The sequence below is a fragment of the Monodon monoceros genome, unplaced genomic scaffold (genome assembly GCF_005190385.1).
Source record: "Monodon monoceros isolate NGI ecotype Baffin Bay Population unplaced genomic scaffold, NGI_Narwhal_1 Super_Scaffold_12, whole genome shotgun sequence".
Lineage (NCBI taxonomy): Eukaryota > Metazoa > Chordata > Mammalia > Artiodactyla > Monodontidae > Monodon > Monodon monoceros.
Genome location: NW_021703768.1, coordinates 36335528 through 36356089, shown reverse-complemented (window position 1 = coordinate 36356089; position 20562 = coordinate 36335528). Strand labels below are relative to the sequence as shown.

Here is a 20562-nt window from a genome sequence, read left to right as displayed (position 1 = left end):
GGTTGAAGAAGAGGTAAAGGTTTCTGGGTTGAGGAATGGGGAGGATTGGTGGTGTGCGCTGGAGGGGCATCTTTTTTCCTTTTCTTTAAAATTTATTTATTTATTTTTGGTTGTGTTTGGTCTTCATTGTTGTGCACGGGCTTTCTCTAGTTGCGGCGAGCAGGGGGCTACTCTTCATTGCAGTGTGTGGGCTTCTCACTGTGGTGGCTTCTCTTGTTGCAGAGCATGGGCTCTAGGTGTGAGGGCTTCAGTAGTTGCAGCACGCAGGCTCAATAGCTGTGGCTCGTGGGCTCTAGAGTGCAGGCTCAGTAGTTGTGGCTCACGGGCTTAGTTGCTCCATGGCATGTGGGATCTTCCAGGACCAGGGCTCGAACCCGTGTCCCCTGCATTGGCAGGCGGATTCTTAACCACTGCACCACCAGGGAAGTCCTGGAGGAGCATCTTTATTGTTGTTGTCATGGCTCTGTGTACTCCCTCAACATCTCTGGTCTCTCTCATCGTGTTTTCTCAGCTGAACCACACCCTGGTTAAATCCAACCTCCCACCTACTCTCTGCCTACACCCATGCAGTGACCATGACGGCTTGTCTCACTTTGAATTCATGATCTATAACCTCAGGTGCGTCTTTATTGCTCCTGGCAGACACACTATATTTCCCTGGTCCAATAGTGCCCCTACACTTTTAGATGATGCTTTCATGGCTTCTCTTCTCCCATCAAATCTCTAATACCTTCTCTCTCTCCTCACTCATAGCTGATGACTTAGATTTCTGTTTTATCGAGTAAAGAAAGCCATAGAAGAGAATTTCTTCAAGTTCCTTCTGCCACTTCTTCCAGCCTACCTGAATCTGTGCCCATAAACTCTGTCTTCCTGTTTCTCTGGGTAAATGGTCCCTGCTCCTATCTAAGGCCTAGCTAAGACCCCTCTACATGTTGAATAGATTCCATCTACTCTCCTCTACTCAAGAACAGGCATCCAAAATTTCTTCCTTCTCTCCTGCGTCATAAGTTTTAACCTTTCTACTGAATCTTTTCCATCTGCATACATTCGTGCTATTTACCCATCTAAAAAAAAAAAAGTCTTCCCCACAAAAATGCATACATGTTACCAAAAGACTTGTACTAGAATGTTCATAGTAACGTTATTCATAATAGCCCCAAATTGGAAACCATCCTCACGTTCATCAACAGTAGAATGGATAAACAAACTGTAGTGTATTTGTACAATGGGCTGCCATGTAGCAATAAGAATGAAGCATCTAAACTACATAAAATAATATGGATGGTTTTCCCACTTTTTTTTTTTTTTTTTTTTTTGGCTGTGCTTTGCGGCTTGCACGAGAGATCGAACTCGGGGCTCCAGCAGTGAGAGAGCTAAGTCCTAACCACTGGACCACCAGGGAAGTCCCCAGCTTTCACAAGTTTAATATTGAGCAAATGAAATAAGACAAAAGAAGACAAATTGTATGATGCCATTTATATAAATTTTACAGGTAAACACAATCTGTGGTGTTAAAAGTCAGGGTAGTGGTTATACTTGGGGATGTAGTAAATAGAAGGGGGGGATAGGGGAGCCTCTAAAGTACTGGGAATGTTCTCTTTTTTGAATTTGGTGGTGGTTATATGGGCCTTTTTAGTTTGGAAAAGTCATTTAACTGCATATTTGTGATTTTCATACTTCTTTTTGTATTTATGCATATTAAATATTAAAAAAAGTTTTTGAGAAACCACAAAAAAGCCTCTCTTGACCCCACTTCCCCCTCTAGCATCAGACTCTTCTTCTCATTCTCTTTGTAGCAAAACTCTCTTAAAGAGCTGGTTCTACGTCACTGTCTCCAGTCCTCCCCTCATTATGTCTTGAACCTAAGAGATACTGCTACCAGAAAAGCTCCTCTCAGGGTCACCGATGACCTCCAAGTTGCTAAAACCAATGGCCAGTTTTCAGATTTCATCCTTCCTCCTAGAAACACCTTTGTCACTTGGTTTCTAGGAAAACACACGCTCCTGGTTTTTCTCCTACCTCTTGCCACTTCTTCTAAGGCTCCTTTGCTGTGTTCTTTTCATCTGCCCAGCCTCTAAATGTTCGGCACCTGAAGGCTTAGTCCTTGGACATCCCTACAATTTGCTCAACAATTCCAGATGCATAAATACACCTGCCTACAAGACCCCTCCACTTGGTTGTCTCAGTTTGGCTTCTTACAGAAGCAGATCATGAGGCAGTGATTCAGGTGCAAGTAGTTGATGAAGGAGGTGGTACCCAGGAAACACTGGTAGAAGAATGAGGAAAGGCAGCCAATTAAGGATGTGTTACTAAGCGAGTTACCAGTTAATCCTGCGTGGCTGTTAGCATAACTGACATCATCTCGGGCTCATACAATTCCTCCTGTCCTTCCACTGACCCTACCCAGGACTGCACTATGTGGCAAATCACTTCTCTGTCAAGGGCTTTGTAGTTAACAGATATTGTTTAATGATCGGTAGGTCCAGGTGGCCTTTATGCTCTGTTAGTTCCCAAATAATGATGAAGACCTTCCCTGACATTTTCCTGGTACCCACGAGACTAGTTACCCAATCAATCATCTTGACTTAGGAATGTACTTCCTGTTTTCAAGGGTACTCCCATACCCTAGGTTAGCTATAAAATTGCCCCAGTGGCCCTTCGGGCGGTGCAGAGGATAGCTGCGAATGCTTCCAGATCTTTGTCGGCCCGATCCTGAACCCACCTTGTAAGGTACCCTACAACAAACTGATCCATTGAGTATATGGAGCTGCCTGCCTCACTTTTCAGTCTCAAGATGACTTCTCAGCTCGATGGGCATCTTTTGTTCCCTCCGTCTTCCAACGATCCTGCTGCGAGTTATCGTTTGAGTTTTATCATGAGACGAGTGAGAGAGCTGGGGTATTTGTACATCAACTACTGCCAGTACCTAGTCGTTGGCTGTTCCTGGCAGACATTAATTCCCCTCTATTTCCCACGCATGCAGGAACAGCAGCTCCAGCAGCTAGAGAAAGCCCAGAGGCAAAGAGATGGACAGACTGGCATTTGAAGGTCTGGCCTGCATGCACTGAAATGGTAAGGCCCAAGGAGACACGGGTGAGGCACCAACAGCCTCCGCTGTGCATGTGTAACAGGCACGCCCAGCATAACATGTCCAATACTGATCTCCCCCGCCCCAAACCTGTTCCTTCTACAGTCTTCCCAGTTTCAGTAAATGGAAACTATTCTTGCAGTCATCCAGGACAAAAACCTTGAGTATTTGACTCTTCTCTTTTACACTCCACTTCCAATCTGTCAGCAAATCCTGTTATCTCTACTTCTAAATACAGCCAGAATCCAGCCACTTCTCAGCCTTTCACTGCTCCCTTCCTGGTCCAAGTCACCATTCTGTCTCGCCTGGATTATTCCGATAGGCTCCTAGCTGATCTCTCCTTTTCTGCCTTTGACCCCTTGCAGCCTATTTTCAACAGAGCAGCCAAGGTGATCCTATTAAGCGTTAAGCCAGGTCGCGCTGTCACTTCTCTGCTGCCTCAGAGGGCTCAGGTTTCCCTCATAGGAAAAGCCGAAGTCCTGACTTTGCCATACTGCGTATTAACCCTATGTGGTCTGGTCCCTGCCACCCTCTGCTGTCACACGCCTCAGCCGTTCCTAGAGTTTTACAGGCACTCTCCCACCTTGGCGCTCTTCTGCTTGCTGTCCCCTCTGCCTGACCACGTTTCCCCATGGACTCCAAGGCCAGTTTCCTTATTCCCTTCAGTTCAATGATCACCTCCTCAGGGAGGCTGTCCCTGGCCATTTTGTCTAAAACTGCAGCCCCCAGTGCTCCCTCCCCTCCCCTCTGCTCTATCTTCCTTCCTGTCCCTTATCACTACGTAGCATAATGAATATTTTACTGGCTTACTTTTGTCTGTCTCTCCCTGCTAGAACATAAGCTCCACAGGACAGATTGTTGTCTATTTTGTTCACTTCTGTATCTCCAGTCCCTAGAACAGTGCCTGTTACAGGGGAGGTGATCAACAAATATTTGTTGAATAAATGATCTCACTTAACGCTCACAAGAGCCCAGGATAAGTATCCCCACTGCAGTGTAACTCAAGTTTGCGCCTTGCTTTTTCATTTATTATCGTGTCCACGCATCCTCCGCGTTACTACAGATTCTCCACAATTGTGATTTTTAATAGCTGTGTGACTTCCATCCAAGTGCATATGCTTTAATATCCTTGAGCTTTCCTGCATCATTGGAGCATATAAATTATTTTGAGTCCTTTGCATTATAAATAGGGGACTTCTTTTTGTTATAGTAATACTGAATTTATTTTTAGGATGGATTCACCAAAGCCAATAACTAACCATTCTTAAAGTAAGAAAACATAATTTTATTTATTTTCAATTTACTTTTTTATTGAAGTATAGTTGATTTATAATATTGCATTAATTTCTGCTGTATAGCAAAGTCTTTTTTATATTCTTTTCCATTATGGTTTATCCCAGGATATTGAATATAGTCTCCTGTGCTATACAGTAGGACCTTGTTTATCCATTCTATATATAATAGTTTGCATTTACTAACACCAAACTCCCAGTCCATTCCTCCCCCATACCCCCTCCCCCTTGGCAACTGCAAGTCTGTTCTCTACATCTGTGAGTCTGTTTCTATTTCATAGATATGTTCATTTGTGGCATATTTTAGATTCCACATCTAAGTGATATCATATGGTATTTGTCTTTCTTCTTCTGCCTTCACTTAGTATGATAATCTCTAGTTGCATCCAGAAAATATAATTTTAAACTGCTGTTTTAATGAATGTACTCAAGAGGAGGGACCCCTTTTTCAAAACCACTGGGCCTTCTCGGTTAAGCTTTACTGGAGCCTGTGTGAGTCCCCCAGCCCTGTCCTTCTAGGAGATTAGAGCATGAAGGACCCACCGGAGAGTACTGCCATGCATTGCTCCCTCCCATATCTCTTCCCACCACTACTGGATTTTCCGGGGAAGTTACTATACTAACTTAATTCACCAAGTATCTGTTGAATATTTATTAGTTATAATGAATGTGGGGGAAGTCTGAGGATCAAATATGATACAATGTCTGACACCAAGGAGCCTACGACCAGGACATACAAGACTTTCACTATACCCCAGATTTGTTAGGCCCCAAATCTTTATTTCTCATGCATACTGTCTCTTGGGTCCCAAGATGGTCACTGGGCTCCTTTACTTGACCTCCGTGTACTCCAAGTCAGTGCTTCCAGATCTGCACTCTCAAATCCACTTCTTCTCCTGTATTCACTATTCACTGCTAGGTCATTAAGGCTGGAAACCTGGGAGTCATCTTTACTTCTTCCCCTCCCTGTCCTCTCCTGCTTTCCCCCATGCAGTTGACCACAGGTTTTCCAATACTCTAAAATAGTTTTCAAATGCATCCCCTTCTCTCCATGCTCACTGTCACTTCCTTAGTTGAGGTGGACATCATCATTCATCTGGATCATTAGACTAATATTTTATTCTGACATGCCTGACTCTTGTCATGTCCCAACTTCAATTCCCTTTCCTCACTGAAATAATTAATAATCATTTTATTAATTGCTTGCTCAAAGCTCTTCAATGGCTTCCTGATACATAAATGACAAAATCCAAATATGCAAGAAGATTCTCCATGATCTAGTCCCTGCCTACATCACCCACCATATCTCCCACTACTCTGTGGGTGCATCCCATGCACTAGCCTCATTGAATTACTCTTAAGTCTCCAAACACTCCGCACCCTGGCTCACACCTCCAGTCACTTTACATCCTCTCTCTCTGACTGGAATTCCCTTTCCTCTGTGTCCTGCATTATTTCTCCGAAAACCTCAAGACCTAACGCAAGCCCTTCCCGATCAATTGACCCTTTCCTGATTTCAGCACACCCTTTGTAACCTCACCCTGTGACAGCACTTATCAGTTGTTTCCTGTCTGTCTCCATTACCTACTGCGAGTTCCTATCAGGCAAGAGCTGTATCTTATTCATCTCTGTAAGGCACAAGAGAGTTTATTATATTTTTTAAAAAAGAAGGAATGAACCGATGCATAAATAAATTGAGAGAGAAGAAGAAAGGCTTCTAGAAACATGAGACTAGAGTAACAGAGAAGAAGACCAAGGATGAAGGGGTCAGAAAGGACAGCAACAGAGAAAGGGACAGGCACCCATGGCCTCTTTTACTTTTGTTTGAGGCAACAGATGGGACATAAAATATTCAGAAGCCCAGTGTGTCATTTCTTTTGAGAAATTTCTAATCAGCCTAAAAGGGGACTCATGATGGCTTCAGCCTGCCCGATCAGCTTGCAAGGCCCAGGAGAATCTGAGCCATTAGCTATAAAAATAAACTCCAGCCAGCAGGGGCCTATACTGGAGCCTTCTCTTTAGGGATCCAGAGCAGCTGGTGTCTTTTTTTAAACTACTGTCTTGGGAGCTGCCCCTGGCACAGAAACCCTCCGCTTCCCTGGGAACCTCCTCCTTTATCTTATCCAGGTTGTCCATATTTCCTAGAAAACCTAATGACAATTCTTGGCAAGCTGGCTTTGCATGGGAACCGTATTTATACAAATCGCTCTTCAGACTACGTCATCTGACATGGCCTGGTAATGGGAGAGGGTATTTGTAATTCCCAGCAAGGCTAAACCACTCCCTGATAAATCTCCTTCCATTGTAGAGGTAAAGATTTTAGAGGAATGTCCCCCTGTCTTTCCAACCCAGTCTGCTCCCGGGAGCCTAACGTCCTCCCTCTTTTCATAAGTCACAATCTTCCAGTCTTGCCTCTGTCATCCTCCCAGAGTTCTCACTTCCTAGTACCTACACCACCCGTCTCTTTCTTCATCCCCACATCGATTCACATCTGGGTCTCCCCTCCTTCACACTCTCAGTTCCTTTTGTCCTCACCTTCCTACTCTTGCCTGGGCTCACTTCTGATAGAACCCAGAAGAGAGATGAGCACGGTACCAGGACGAGGCCATCCTGGGATGAGTCTGCAAGTTGGGAGGTGAAATCTGGGATTCATTTTCCTGTTGCATCAGTACAATGTGCACAATGACCTGCTGTTAACATTTTCTGGCTTGTTTAAATGTGCTTGTTGAACTGAGTTTTCCTCTGCCTGTGCTTTTGGCCTTCCTCTCCTTTTGTGCACCCATCCCATCCCATAAGCAGAGGCTGACATTGAGCCTTTGACAATAGGGCTACTCTGTGGTGGTTTAGGAGTGAGGAGAGCATGATAGTGAGGTCACTGAGGCCCCCATCCACACAGCAGGAAAACACCGCATTCTCTGAAACTCAAGGGACTAGAATTAAGTGAATTCTGTAATACGACAGGCAAGAAGCCTTTGGCATTCAAGAAGAAAGTCACTATGTAAGCACCAGTTGTGGTCCTTCCTCTTTCTTCTGTCCTCCTCACATAACAGCCTGTCTAAGGAATTAGACGCTTTCCTGCTCCTGGCTTGTGGTGGTTTCCCTGCTTAACTGGTTATTGTCGCGGTGACGGTATGTCCATCAATTTACTGTGTTCTCCACTCTCCCATCTCAGAGACGCTTCTTTGGACCTCGGGCCCTGCTGACAGTGCAGTGGGTCGTGTGACCCGAAAGGCTGCAGCTGACTTGACATAGGCAGGCGCTTGAGTCAGCGGTGGCCCATTGACGGCTGGTCAGTGAGCGATTATATTCTTTTCAAAATCTGAGCTGAAATAGAATGAAACTAGTGGGATGGAGATGGGATAAAGCTGAGAGGTTATGTAGATATGGGACTGGAAACAATCATTCTTGGCCATATGCCTTTGGGTAATTAAGCAGAGAAGGCCACTCGGCAGAAAGAAGTATGAAGTAGAAATGAGAAGCCGCGCAATCCCAGAGAAAGGGGAGATGGAGAGGGTAACCTCCATCCTTGAAACGTGGCTCTACCTCCCTGCTGAGCGGCCACAAAATTCCCTTGCACACAAGTCACCCTGTCAGCGTGAGCTCATCTGAGTCGGCTTCTGTCCCATGAAACGAATGACGTGTGACTCACACAGGCCTAAAGGACCTGGACTTTTTTGAAAGCAGACTAATACTGGCACTTAATGGATACTTGCTACATGCTCTGTCTAGGTACATGGTAAATATTCAGTATATTATATCTTCTTAAAATTCGCTCCTCCTAGCAATCCTAGGCAGCTGTTATATTTTCTTCACGTATACATAAGGAAATTGTGGCACAGAATGGTAAAATAACTTGTTCGGGGGTCACACAGCTAGAGGAAAAAAGAATTGGAATTCCACGCAGGTCTGGCTGACTCCAAAGCTGATATCTTTCCACAATATTGCACTACCTTCTGCCACCTTCAAGACAAGGTGCCGCTCTCTCTTACACACTGTCTGAACAGGGAGGGCGGGCAGAAGGTAGGTGCTGCTTCTGAGTCTTGGTTATACACTCTATGACTTGCGCATTGTCCCCTGCTTCCCTGCTGCAGGCATTGGAGGGCAGGATCCCTCCTCGGCAGTCCGGCCGCCAGGAAGGAGAATGGCTGGTGAGCAGGGTGGGGTCTGGTGGGGGTCTGGGGCTGAAGAAGGCAGTGGTAGCCCACGTGGTCGGCTTGTTCAGGGCAGCATGTGAAAGAGCTGCCCCCTCCACCCTGCACCAAAATCCCGAGGTAGCTTGCAGCGAAAAGGAAGCTGGGTTCTAACCCTGTCTCTGCCATGACCTCGGGACAGCCACTTCTGAGCCTCCATCTCCCCATTTGTAAAATTCAGGAGGGCTAGACGAGGTCAGTGTTTCCCGAAGTGGAACCTTGAACACTCATGGGGCATGCAGTGATTTTAGTGCATGAAAACAGCCTTAAATAGCACCGAAACACAGCATAAAAATGTTATTTCTGTATCGGTTCTCCCTTCACTCTCCTAAGTAAGGTAAAGAGAAACTCACAGATGGGTTTTTGGCATGTTTTAAATTACTTTCAGTCACTTCGTAAGTTTCCTTTAAATTTTATTTTATTTTTTTGGCCATGCTGTGTGGCTTGCGGGATCTTAATTCCCCCACCAGGGATCAAACCCACGCCCCCTGCCGTGGAAGTGTGGAGTCCTAACCACTGGACTGCCAGGGAAGTCCCCCTTTAACATTTTTTGCAAGTTGCTAAGAGAATAGATTTTAAAAGTTCTCACCACACACATACGAAATTGTAACTATATGAGGTGGTGAGTGTGTTAAATGACCTTATTGCGGTAATCATTTCATAATATATACATGTATAAAATCAGAACATTGTACGCCTTAAACTTACACGATATTATATGTCAATCACATCTCAATAAAGCTGGAAAAATAAATAAACAGAACTTTGACATTTGTGTGCATTGTATTTATTTTTACCACTACCTTCTATTCATGGGTTTTCATGACTTTAATATCAAATTTCCTTCTGAAATAGGTTTAAGTAAAAAATAGACTTGCACAATGATAGCTACCATTTATTGAGTGGCTACTCTGTGCCATGTACTTCATATATATTATTCCTAATTTCCCCAACAATTCTAAGATACGAATCATTGTCTCTATTTTACAGCTGATGCAACTGAGGACCAAAAAGGCTAAGTAATATGCATGAAGTCAGATACCTAGTAAGTGACTGAACGAGGATTTGAACAGATTTGTCTGATTCTGAAGCACATGTTTTTTCCACTATCCTATCCTCTCCACTAGAATCTAATATCTGAACCTACACTCGGGAAGCAGTTCCAACACGCTTTGCTCAGACTTTAGCCCCTGTGACCTCTCTGCCACAACGGACACTCTCCCCTTTCTGAATTCCTCTCCTGGTTTGCCTTTATGCAACTTCTCCTCTCCACTTCCTGTTCATGTCTTCCTCTCAATTTCTGGCCCCTCATCTCCTTATGTGTTTTATGTTGTCTTTCACTCTTGCTCTAGACTATTGAAAAACAACATCTTTCCCAATTAGATGTGAATCGCAGCCCTAGAGCTGCTTTTATGAGTAACGTAATCAATGCTACTGGCTGCATTTTGTCAGCGAGGAACCTGAGGGCTCACAGGAGCGCTGTAATGTCCCCAGGTAGGTAAGGTGAGTAGGCATGAACCCAGACACTTGGGCTCAGAGCAAGATAGAAGGGGACTTGGAGCTCCAGTGACTTGGGCGTGTGTGCACGCATGTGCGTGCGTGTGTGTGTGTGTGTGTGTGTGTAGGTAGAGGAGGTTGTGGTACTTTCTCCATAGGGGCCAAACAGGGATGAGCGGGGAATGGGATTGGGGGTTGGAGAAGAAAAGAAAACAAAACTCTGACACGAGAAAGCGCAGCCCTGGAGACGTGGTGGCAGCCTGAGTGCAAGGAGAATAAATGTCAGTACGGGACTCTCAGGGAGAGGGCAGAGCCCATGGGCTTTAGGAAGTCTGTAGATTATACCGAGTTGCAGGCATTTTTTCTCTGCCCTGTGACTCCGTTACGACTATCTCCAGGCTTAGTTAGCTAAATTAGAGGTAACTTGGAGAAGTGCCCACATGGGTTGGGCAGCAAACGGCTGCTGGTCTCTCCACACAGCTCCTCTCTGAGGCCAGAGCGGTGGGCACTGCTGGGCTAGAATCCAGAGTGACCAGCAACCAAGCAAGCGTGGCTATTTGGTAGCAAGCAAGGAGCTAACAACAATGAGAACTAGTACAGAGCAGACTGAAGCAGAGAAGTTCTTGAGGTCAAGTCCCTTTTCCCCAAACCTAACAGAAGCAGCAGCCTCTGGTAAGGAGGAGAGGCTGGACCCCGCTATCCACCGACCATCCGGGAGGTCCCCTGTGCCACTGGTATTGACAAACAAACACAAACAGAAGTTACAAATAAGGACCTGGAATACGAGTGGCCTTGGAATCAAGCCACACTCCCCTCCGCTTCTCCAAGGTGTAACTGGAGAGGACAGATTGCCCTCAACGTTTTAGTGAGTTCACTTGCATGCTATAGTGGGAGAGTTTTTGGAGTCAAAATCATCTAAGATTAAACTGCTAAAGCCACATTTGACATCTTTGGATCTTAGTTTCCTTATCTATAAAGTGAAATAAAAATACTGAGCTCACACCATCGCTGTGAAAATGAACTGCGGCAACAATGGACGGCGGCCGGCATAGGACTTGCACTTAGCAGGGGCTCAGTGATGACGCCTCACCTGCCTCCTTGGCCCTGGACTCTTAACCCGACCCCCAACCAGGTCCCAACACCCTGGGCATCACCCGTGGAGTTTGGATCCTACCTTTGGTTAGGGAGTGAATCCCGAGCTTGACCTGGGAAAAGTTCCCACTTCCGATTTCCCCTCGGATGCGGTAAAAGCCGATCCGTTTCCCCAGAGTGATCTCCCTAACCACCTTCTGGTCTTGGGACATGTCCTGGGTCAGCTTCTCGAAGGGTGTCAGCTGGCGAGGCTGTCCCTCTCCGTCCTTCTTGGTGCACTCCGTCTGACCGCCACTCTCCACGCTCTCTCGCCGGTCCCACCTGGCATAGTGGGTGTTCTCCAGGCCGCCTCCATTCACATACAAGGCAGTCATCGTCCTCCGCAGGCCCACGTTTCCATCTCAGCAGAGGCACCGATGGGGGGCAGGCTGGGGAGGGGCCGAAGGGGCCCGGCGGGTGGGAGATGGGAGTTGGCTGCCAGAGCCCTGTGTCCTTGGGAGCCGGGCAAAGACTCCTGAATGTGCAACCCCCCTTCTCAGCTTCAGCCGGGGGAGGGCAGAGGCCAGTGCCAGAACCGCCTAGCAGCCAAGCCCGAAGCCGCCCTCACTCGAGACCTTCCTTCACGCTGAACTTCCCAGCTCTAACTGGACCATCAGGCACACGTCCAGGTACCAGAGCCGCTTCCCTGATCAGGCTCCAAGAACTTTCTGGCTGGCCGTGCTGGTGCTCTGTGGTAGGTGGCTGTGTCCCAAAACAAAGACTCCAGTTTGCTATTTCCTTTGATGGCCAGAGAATCTTTTGCTCTGGTGTGTAAAAGCCCCGCAGAGGCCCTCAGGTCCCCGCTGCTGGCGCGTATCTCTGATCTTCTTCATTTTGCACTTTTGCTGTCAAGTTGCAGGGCCCCGGAGACCTGATAATCTGGACCCCAGGAAAGAAGAAACTTGCAAATCAGCCTTCTGGTCACACGGGCAGCCAGAGGAGGATTAAATCCCTGCAATGCCACTTTAGCCGCCTTTATTTAGATGAGCCTTCCTCTAAGCCGTGAACTGTCTCAAAAATTTGGTGGGTGCTACTTCATCCTAAGAACAGAGAATAAGGAAATGTATTAGCCCATGCTAATGTACAGTACGGGATTTATAATGAATGTGAAACTGCTTGGTAAGCACCAGTCTAAAAGCACTCTACAAATTTCAGTTATGACTCAATATCAGTAGTAAATGCTTGATCACATATGATTTAGTAAGAAGAAAATGTACGCACACACACCCCTCGATCTACATTTCAGAAAAGCCCTCACAGCCTGTAAATATTTCTAGCAAAATAATTTTTCTACTTCTGTTTCTGGCTTGCTTTGAAGCCAGACTTTTAAAATAATAATACAGTAGGGAATTCCCTGCCGGTCCAGTGGTTAGGACTCCACGCTTCCACTGCCGGGGGCCAGGGTTTGATCCCACGAGCCACGTGGCATGGCCAAAAAAAAAAAAAAAAGGAATTGGTAGGTACAGTAGAAATGTCTTTAGTAAAATCTGTCAGTTTTTCTGGTCACATCATTTCTAAAATAAAGTGACCACGATGTCAAATTTTGAAATAAAATGATAATACTATCATCATAATGACAAAGATTTCCTATCAGTTTTCAAGAGTTCTTACACTGATTCAAATAACAATGTGTTATATTTCCTTTACGCTGTACGTTCTCATACACCAGCTAATTTTTCTCCTAGGCTTATTTTCTAGGTATTTCTAATCAGGTGTCAGCCTCCAGGCCCAGCAGCTCATTTTGAAGGTTCAGAAACAGGGTAATGTTACTGCAGGGCAAAAGTCTATGGCCTCCTCAGTGATGAGAAATACTTGCCCAGCTAGAATATCTTCATGACTTTCTTCCATGCAGCCTCCAGTAAGAAATAATCACTTCCTCCCTGGATCCCCACAGCACTCTGTACAATTTCCGACAGGTCTCCTCTCCCTGAAGGTGGGAACCAGGTTTAATTCATCTCTATATCCTGCTCTTCCTCCTCTCTCCCTCAGCATGGAGCATGATGTCCTAAATAAAGAAAGTGTTTGCTAAATGTGCGCTGAACTCGATTTTTGGACTTGAACATTCCAAACCAAAAAACCCGAGCGAAAACATGAGAGACTGCCTTGGAAATGGGAATTCCCAATTCTGTTTGATGATATCACATTATTCCAGTTAGGTACAGAATTGCTTACACTGTAATTGTGTTTAAGTATGGGGTGGCTGAATAAAGAGAAACAAGGACAGGAAAGAGGAGTGGTGGGGGGCTGCCCATCACTGTGCCTATTTCTGCATGGGGGAGGGGAAGCTGGATGAAGGATAAAGGACAGAGGTTTAAAAGGGGCCAGGTATTAGTAACCACACACACCTCTAGGCTAGAGTCTGAGTAGGGTGTTTTAAAAGACATTTTAAGGTGAAAGAGCCTGAATTCGCTTGAGGAAAATCTAAGCCACTGGTTCTTAAGCCTCCTGGAGTTGCACACTCCTTTGAGATTCTGATGAAGCCTGTGACCCTATCCCCAGGAAAAAGCATGCACACCTAATCTGCATCCAGTTTTAAGGGGTTCACAGACCCTCTGAGACCCATCCCTGCACTTCAGATTAAGAAGCTCTACAAAGATCTCCTCAGATCCCTGGCAGAAAGAGACCACACAGACAAGAAGTGGTGTAACAATTTTAATTCTGAAAGAAACTTCAGCTTCACCTACGCAAAGAGAGTAAGGCCTTTCGACAGGATGCAGTGCTCGATTGCCTCGTGTTCCTGCAGGTTCCAGAACTTCCTGGCTCTGTGTCCTTCCTGGGCCTTGCTCAGGACTCCAGGCTTGCCTCTCTCCCAGTGCCTTGCCACGGTGCTGTCATTACCAACCCCAACGAGATAAGCACCTGGAGGGCAGGAACCTGCACCTTATTCTTCGAACTCCCAGGGCTCAGCCCAGTGCCTGGAAGTTGTATGATAAGCATTTGTTGAAGAAGGAATGAATTAACCTACCAACTGATTGATCGTTACATTCAGGTATGATCTATTGAGTAGAGGTAAATATTTTATTTATAGACACATACCACTATCCCAACATTTACTTGAATTATCTCAGAAAGCTTATTTCAGTCCACATTTCCAAGGCCTGGGCTACCTTCTACTGGCCAATAGTATTCCTGGCCCCGCCTTCTTGTGTAGGTGAAAGCTTAGTCTGAATTCCACCATCCAACTGAGAATTGCTACAGTACTGCTTAGAAATCCAAAGTCTTCAAATTATCATGCACTGGTTAGAGAGGGAAACAGGAGCTCTCATTCACTGTTAGAGGGTATGAATTGGTACAATTGCTTGGAGAACAACTGGCTATAGGTATTAAAGTACAAGTGTACGTATCCTTTGCCTCAGCTATTCCACTTGAATTTATCCTGCACGTACATTCACAAAGGTATACATATTTCTAATATAAAGATGGCTAGATAGATATTCACTGCTGCATTGTTCTGTAGGAAAAAACTAGACATTAATTAATTAAATGCCCATCAGTAGGGACAAGTTAAATAAGTTACAATACATACATATACAAAAATAGTGGATTATTTGTGAAATAATTCATTGTACTTGTGAAAAAGAATGAGTTATGATATCCAAGATATACTGTTAAGTGGTCAGTAGAGTTTACATAATGTGATATCAGAAGTATAAGAAAGAGGAGGGTATACCTGAGAAACTGGCAATATTTACTGCATTTGAGGAGGGGAGTTGTTGGACTGGGAACTAGAATGAGAGAAAGGTGTGTATTTTTCACTATTTACTCTTTTTATATGATTTACCTTTTTTCATGTGCATGTATTTACCTTTAAAGAGAAAATTAAAAATATGTAATATGTTGCCATCTTACACAATTGGTGTACAGAAAGTTTGCTTTACTTTTGGTTATACAGGGAGATTGCCACACCTGATTGTCTAATACTAATGGACTGCTTTTAAAATCAAAAGATAATTAGGGACTTCTAGTTAAATACGAATTTTATGCTTTCATTTATCTCTATTTCCTTCCAAACCCCCACAGTAGAAATAGGAGGGGAAAAAGGCATAAACCCATAAGGACAAACAGAGTAAGAGAGGTAATAGCAGATGTAAGATACCAACACATCTGGGGAAGATGGAAAGCAAATTGAGGAGTAGTTAATGACTCTGCAAAGACAGTGAAGAAAACTGCAAAACTGGACACGCCAATGAGATATACCTTTCCGAACGCTCAAGAGACTTCAAACTATAAGAGACCAACTACCTCAAAGTTTGGAGGATTGAAGCAGACCAAAAATGGGGATTGTTTGAATGTAGAGCAGTGAGAGCCCCAGCCCCTTTTCTCCTCAGAGCTAGTTTGCTACTCCCTCTGCCCACTCCCAGGCCAGCTCAGGAGCAGAAGGCACAGGACAGTCCATTAGCTCAGATCCAGTTATGGGAGCACTGTTTCCCTCTTCTCTCTGCACCCCTAAACCCTTGAGTTTCCAGAATAAAGGGAAACATGTATATAATGCCCCAGGCAGGGGATTCCTCTTTTGGTTAAAGAGAAAAGACCTCCTGAAACCCATCTTCGGAGGTTCTCCAACCCAAAAGCCACCTGACCACCTACTGTGCAGTCCTCCAGGTGCCAGTTTCACTTGCAGGCAAGGAGCTTCCAATCAGATTTAAGTGCCTTCTGCTTAGAATGAATGTCCAGCCAAGAGGTGCCAGACACCTGAGGAAAGGCTCCACAATGAAAGGAAGAAAGCATACCTACCCCCCTCGGCCGCTCGCCCATGGGGTGAGGCAGGGATTCCGTGTGGCTGACAGGGTCTTTGTGCTCTGGCCACGCGTCAGGCCTGAGCCTCTGAGGTGGGAGAGTCGAGTTCAGGACATTGGTCCACCAGAGACCTCCCAGCCCCACGTAATATCAAACGGCAAAAGCTCTCCCAGAGATCTCCTTCTCAATGCTAAGACCCAGCTCCACTCGATGACCAGCAAGCTACAGTGCTGGACACCTGATGCCAAACAACTAGCAAGAGAGGAACACAACCCCACCCATTAGCAGAGAAGCTGCCTAAAATCATAATAAGGTCACAGACACCCACAAACACACCACCGGACATGGTCCTGCCTACCAGAAAGACAAGATCAGGCCTCATCCACCAGAACACAGGCAACTAGTCCCCTCCACCAGGAAGCCTACACAACCCACTGAACCAACCTTACCCACTGGGAGCAGACACCAAAAACAACAGGAACTACAAATCTGTGGCCTGCAAAAAGGAGAACCCAAACACAGTAAGTTAAGCAAAATGAGAACACAGAGAAATACATAGCAGATGAAGGAGCAAGGTAAAAACCCACCAGACCAAACAAATGAAGAGGAAATAGGCAGTCTAACTGAAAAAGAATTCAAAGTAATGATAGTAAAGATGATCCAAAATCTTGGAAATAGAATGGAGAAAGTACAAGAAATGTTTAACAAGGACCTAGAAGAACTAAAGAGCAAACAAACAATGATGAACAACACAATAGATGAAATTAAAATTCTCTAGAAGGAATCAATAGAAGAATAACTGAGGCAGAAGAATGGATAAGTGACCTGGAAGATAAAGTAGTGGAAACAACCACCGCAGAGCAGAATAAAGACAAAAGAATGAAAAGAATTGAGGACAATCTCAGAGACCTCTGGGACAACATTAAATGCACCAAATTTCAAATTATAGGGGTCCAAAAAGAAGAGAAAAAAAAGGGACTGAGAAAATATTTGAAGAGATTATAGTTGAAAACTTCCCTAATATGGGTGAGGAAATAGTTAGTCAAGTCCAGGAAGCACAGAGAGTCCCATACAGCATATATCCAAGGAGAAACATGCCAAGACACATATTAATAAAACTATCAAAAATTAACTACAGGGCTTCCCTGGTGGTGCAGTGGTTGAGAGTCCGCCTGCCAATGCAGGGGACATGGGTTCGTGCTCCAGTCCAGGAAGATCCCACATGCCGCGGAACAGCTGGGCCTGTGAGCCATGGCCGCTGAGCCTGTGCGTCCGGAGCCTGTGCTCCGAAATGGGAGAGGCCACAACAGTGAGAGGCCCGCGTACTGCACAAAAAAAAAAAAAAGAAAAAATTAACTACAAAGAAAAAATATTAAAAATAGCAAGGGAGAAGCAACAATTAACATACAAGGAAATCCCCATAAGGTTAACAGCTGATCTTTCAGCAGAAACTCTGCAAGCCAGAAGGGACAGGCAGGACATATTTAAAGTGATGAAGGAGAAAAACTTACAACCAAGATTACTCTACCCAGCAAGGATCTCATTCAGATTCGACGGAGAAATTAAAACCTTTACAGACAAGCAACAGCTAAGAGAATTCAGCACCACCAAACCAGCTCTACAACAAATGCTAAAGGAACTTCTCTAGGCAGGAAACACATGAGAAGGAAAAGACTTACAATAACAAACTCAAAACAATTAAGAAAATGGTAATAGGAACATACATATCGATAACTACCTTAAATGTAAATGGATTAAATGCTCCAACTAAAAGACACAGACTGGCTGAATGGATACAAAAACAAGACCTGTATATATGCTGTCTGCAAGAGACCCACTTCAGACGTAGGGACACATACAGATTGAAAGTGAGGGGATGGAAAAAGATATTCCATGCAAATGGAAATCAAAAGAAAGCTGGAGTAGCAATTCTCATATCAGACAAAATAGACTTTAAAATAAAGACTATTAGAAGAGACAAAGAAGGACACTACATAATGATCAAGGGGTCGATCCAAGAGGAAGATATAACAATTGTAAATATTTATGCACCCAACATAGGAGCACTTTAATACATAAGGCAAATGCTAATAGCCATAAAAAGGGAAATCGACAGTAACACATTCATAGTAGGGGACTTTAACACCCCACTTTCACCAATGGACAGATGATCCAAAATGAAAATAAATAAGGGAACAGAAGCTTTAAATGATACATTAAAGAAGATGGACTTAATTGATATTTATAGGACATACCATCCAACAACAGCAGATTACACTTTCTTCTCAAGTGCTCAGGGAACATTCTTCAGGATAGATCATATCTTGGGTCACAAATCAAGCCTTGGTAAATTTAAGAAAACTGAAATTACATCAAGTATCTGAGCTGACCACTATGCTATGAGACTAGATATCAATTACAGGAAAAAATCTGTAAAAAATACAAACACATGGAGGGTAACGAATACACTACTAAATACCAAGAGATCACTGAAGAAATCAAAGAGGAAATCAAAAAATACCTAGAAACAAATGACAATGAAAACACGATGACCCAAAACCTATGGGATGCAACAAAAGCAGTTCTAAGAGGGAAGTTTATAGTAATACAACCCTACCTCAAGAAACAAGAAACAGCTCAAATAAACAAACTAAACTTATACCTAAAGCAATCAGAGAAAGAAGAACAAAAAACCCCCAAGGTTAGCAGAAGGAAAGAAATCATAAAGATCAGATCAGAAATAAATGAAAATGAAATGAAGGAAATGATAGCAAAGATCAATAAAACTAAAAGCTGGTTCTATAAAAAGATAAACAAAATTGATAAATTAGCCAGACTCAGCAAGAAAAAAAGGGAGGAGACTCAAATCAATAGAATTAGAAATGAAAAAGGAGAAGTAACAACTGACACTGCAGAAATACAAAGGATCATGAAAGATTACTACAAGCAACTTTATGCCAATAAAATGGACAACCTGGAAGAAATGGACAAATTCTTAGAAAAGTACAACCTTCCGAGACTGAACCAGGAAGAAATAGAAAATATAAACAGACCAATAACAAACACTGAAATTGAAACACTGATTAAAAATCTTCCAACAGGGCTTCCCTGGTGGTGTAGTGGTTGAGAGTCTGCCTGCCGATACAGGGGAGATGGGTTCGTGCCCCGGTCCGGGAAGATCCCACATGCCGCAGAGCGGCTGGGCCCATGAGCTATGGCCACTGAGCCTGCGCATCCGGAGCCTGTGCTCTGCCACTGGAGAGGCCACAACAGTGAGAGGCCTGCGTACCGAAAAAAAAAAAAAAAAAAATTCTTCCAACAAACAAAAGTCCAGGACCAGATGGCTCCACAGGTGAATTCTATCAAACATTTAGAGGTGCTAACACCTATCCTTCTCAAACTCTTCCAAAATATAGCAGAGGGAGGAACACTCCCAAATTCATTCTATGAGGCCACCATCACCCTGATACCAAAACCAGACAAAGATGCCACAAAAAAAGAAAACTACAGGCCAATATCACCGATGAACATAGAGGCAAAAATACTCAACAAAATACTAGCAAACAGAATCCAACAGCACACTAAAAGGATCATACACCGTGATCAAGTGGGGTTTACCCCCAGGAATGCAAGGATTCTTCAATATATGCAAATCAATCAATGTGTTACGCCATATTAACAAATTGAAAGAGAAAAACCATATGATCATCTCAATAGATGCAGAAAAAGCTTTTGACAAAATTCAACACCCATTTATGATAAAAACCCTCCAGAAAGTAGGCACAGAGGGAATTTACCTCAACATAATAAAGGCCGTATATGACAAACCCACAGCCAACATCATTCTCAATGGTGAAAAACTGAAACCATTTCCCCTAAGATCAGGAATAAGACAAGGTTGCCCACTCTCACCACTATTTTTCAACATAGTTTTGGAAGTCCCTGCCACGGCAATCAGAGAAGAAAAAGAAATAAAAGGAATCCAAATCGGAAAAGAAGAAGTAAAGCTGTCACTGTTTGCAGATGACATGATTCTATACATAGAAAATCCTAAAGATGCTACCAGAAAAGTACTAGAGCTAATCAATGAATCTGGTAAAGTAGCAGGATATAAAATTAATGCATAGAACTCTCTAGCATTCCTATACACTATTGATGAAAAATCTGAAGGTGAAATTAAGAAAACACTCCCATTTACCATTGCAACAAAAAGAATAAAATACCTAGGAATAAACCTACCTAAGGAGACAAAAGACTTGTACTCAGAAAACTATAAGACACTGATGAAAGAAATTAAATATGATACAAACAGATGGAGAGATATATCATGTTCTTGGATTGGAAGAATCAACATTGTGGAAGTGACTATACTACCCAAAGCAATCTACAGATTCAATGCAATCCCTATCAAACTACCAATGGCATTTTTCACAGAACTAGAACAAAAAATTTCACACTTTGTATGGAAACACAAAAGACCCCGAATAGCCAAAGCAATCTTGAGAAACAAAAACAGAGCTGGAGGAATCAGGCTCCCTGACTTCAGAGTATACTACAAAGCTACAGTAATCAAGACAGTATGGTACTGGCACAAAAACAGAAATATAGATCAATGGAACAGGATAGA

At 43.9% G+C, this 20562-nt stretch overlaps 1 protein-coding gene across 1 annotated transcript in view; it reads right to left on the bottom strand.

Moving 5' to 3' along the window:
- Positions 1 to 20562, bottom strand: part of NIM1K (NIM1 serine/threonine protein kinase) — a 45392-nt gene that overhangs the window by 9264 nt on the left and 15566 nt on the right. The window contains exon 2 of the mRNA XM_029219045.1: positions 11242 to 12238. Within this exon, the coding sequence (XP_029074878.1) occupies positions 11242 to 11533 (292 nt within the window). The 5' untranslated portion in view covers positions 11534 to 12238. The remainder of the gene's footprint in view (positions 1 to 11241; positions 12239 to 20562) is intronic.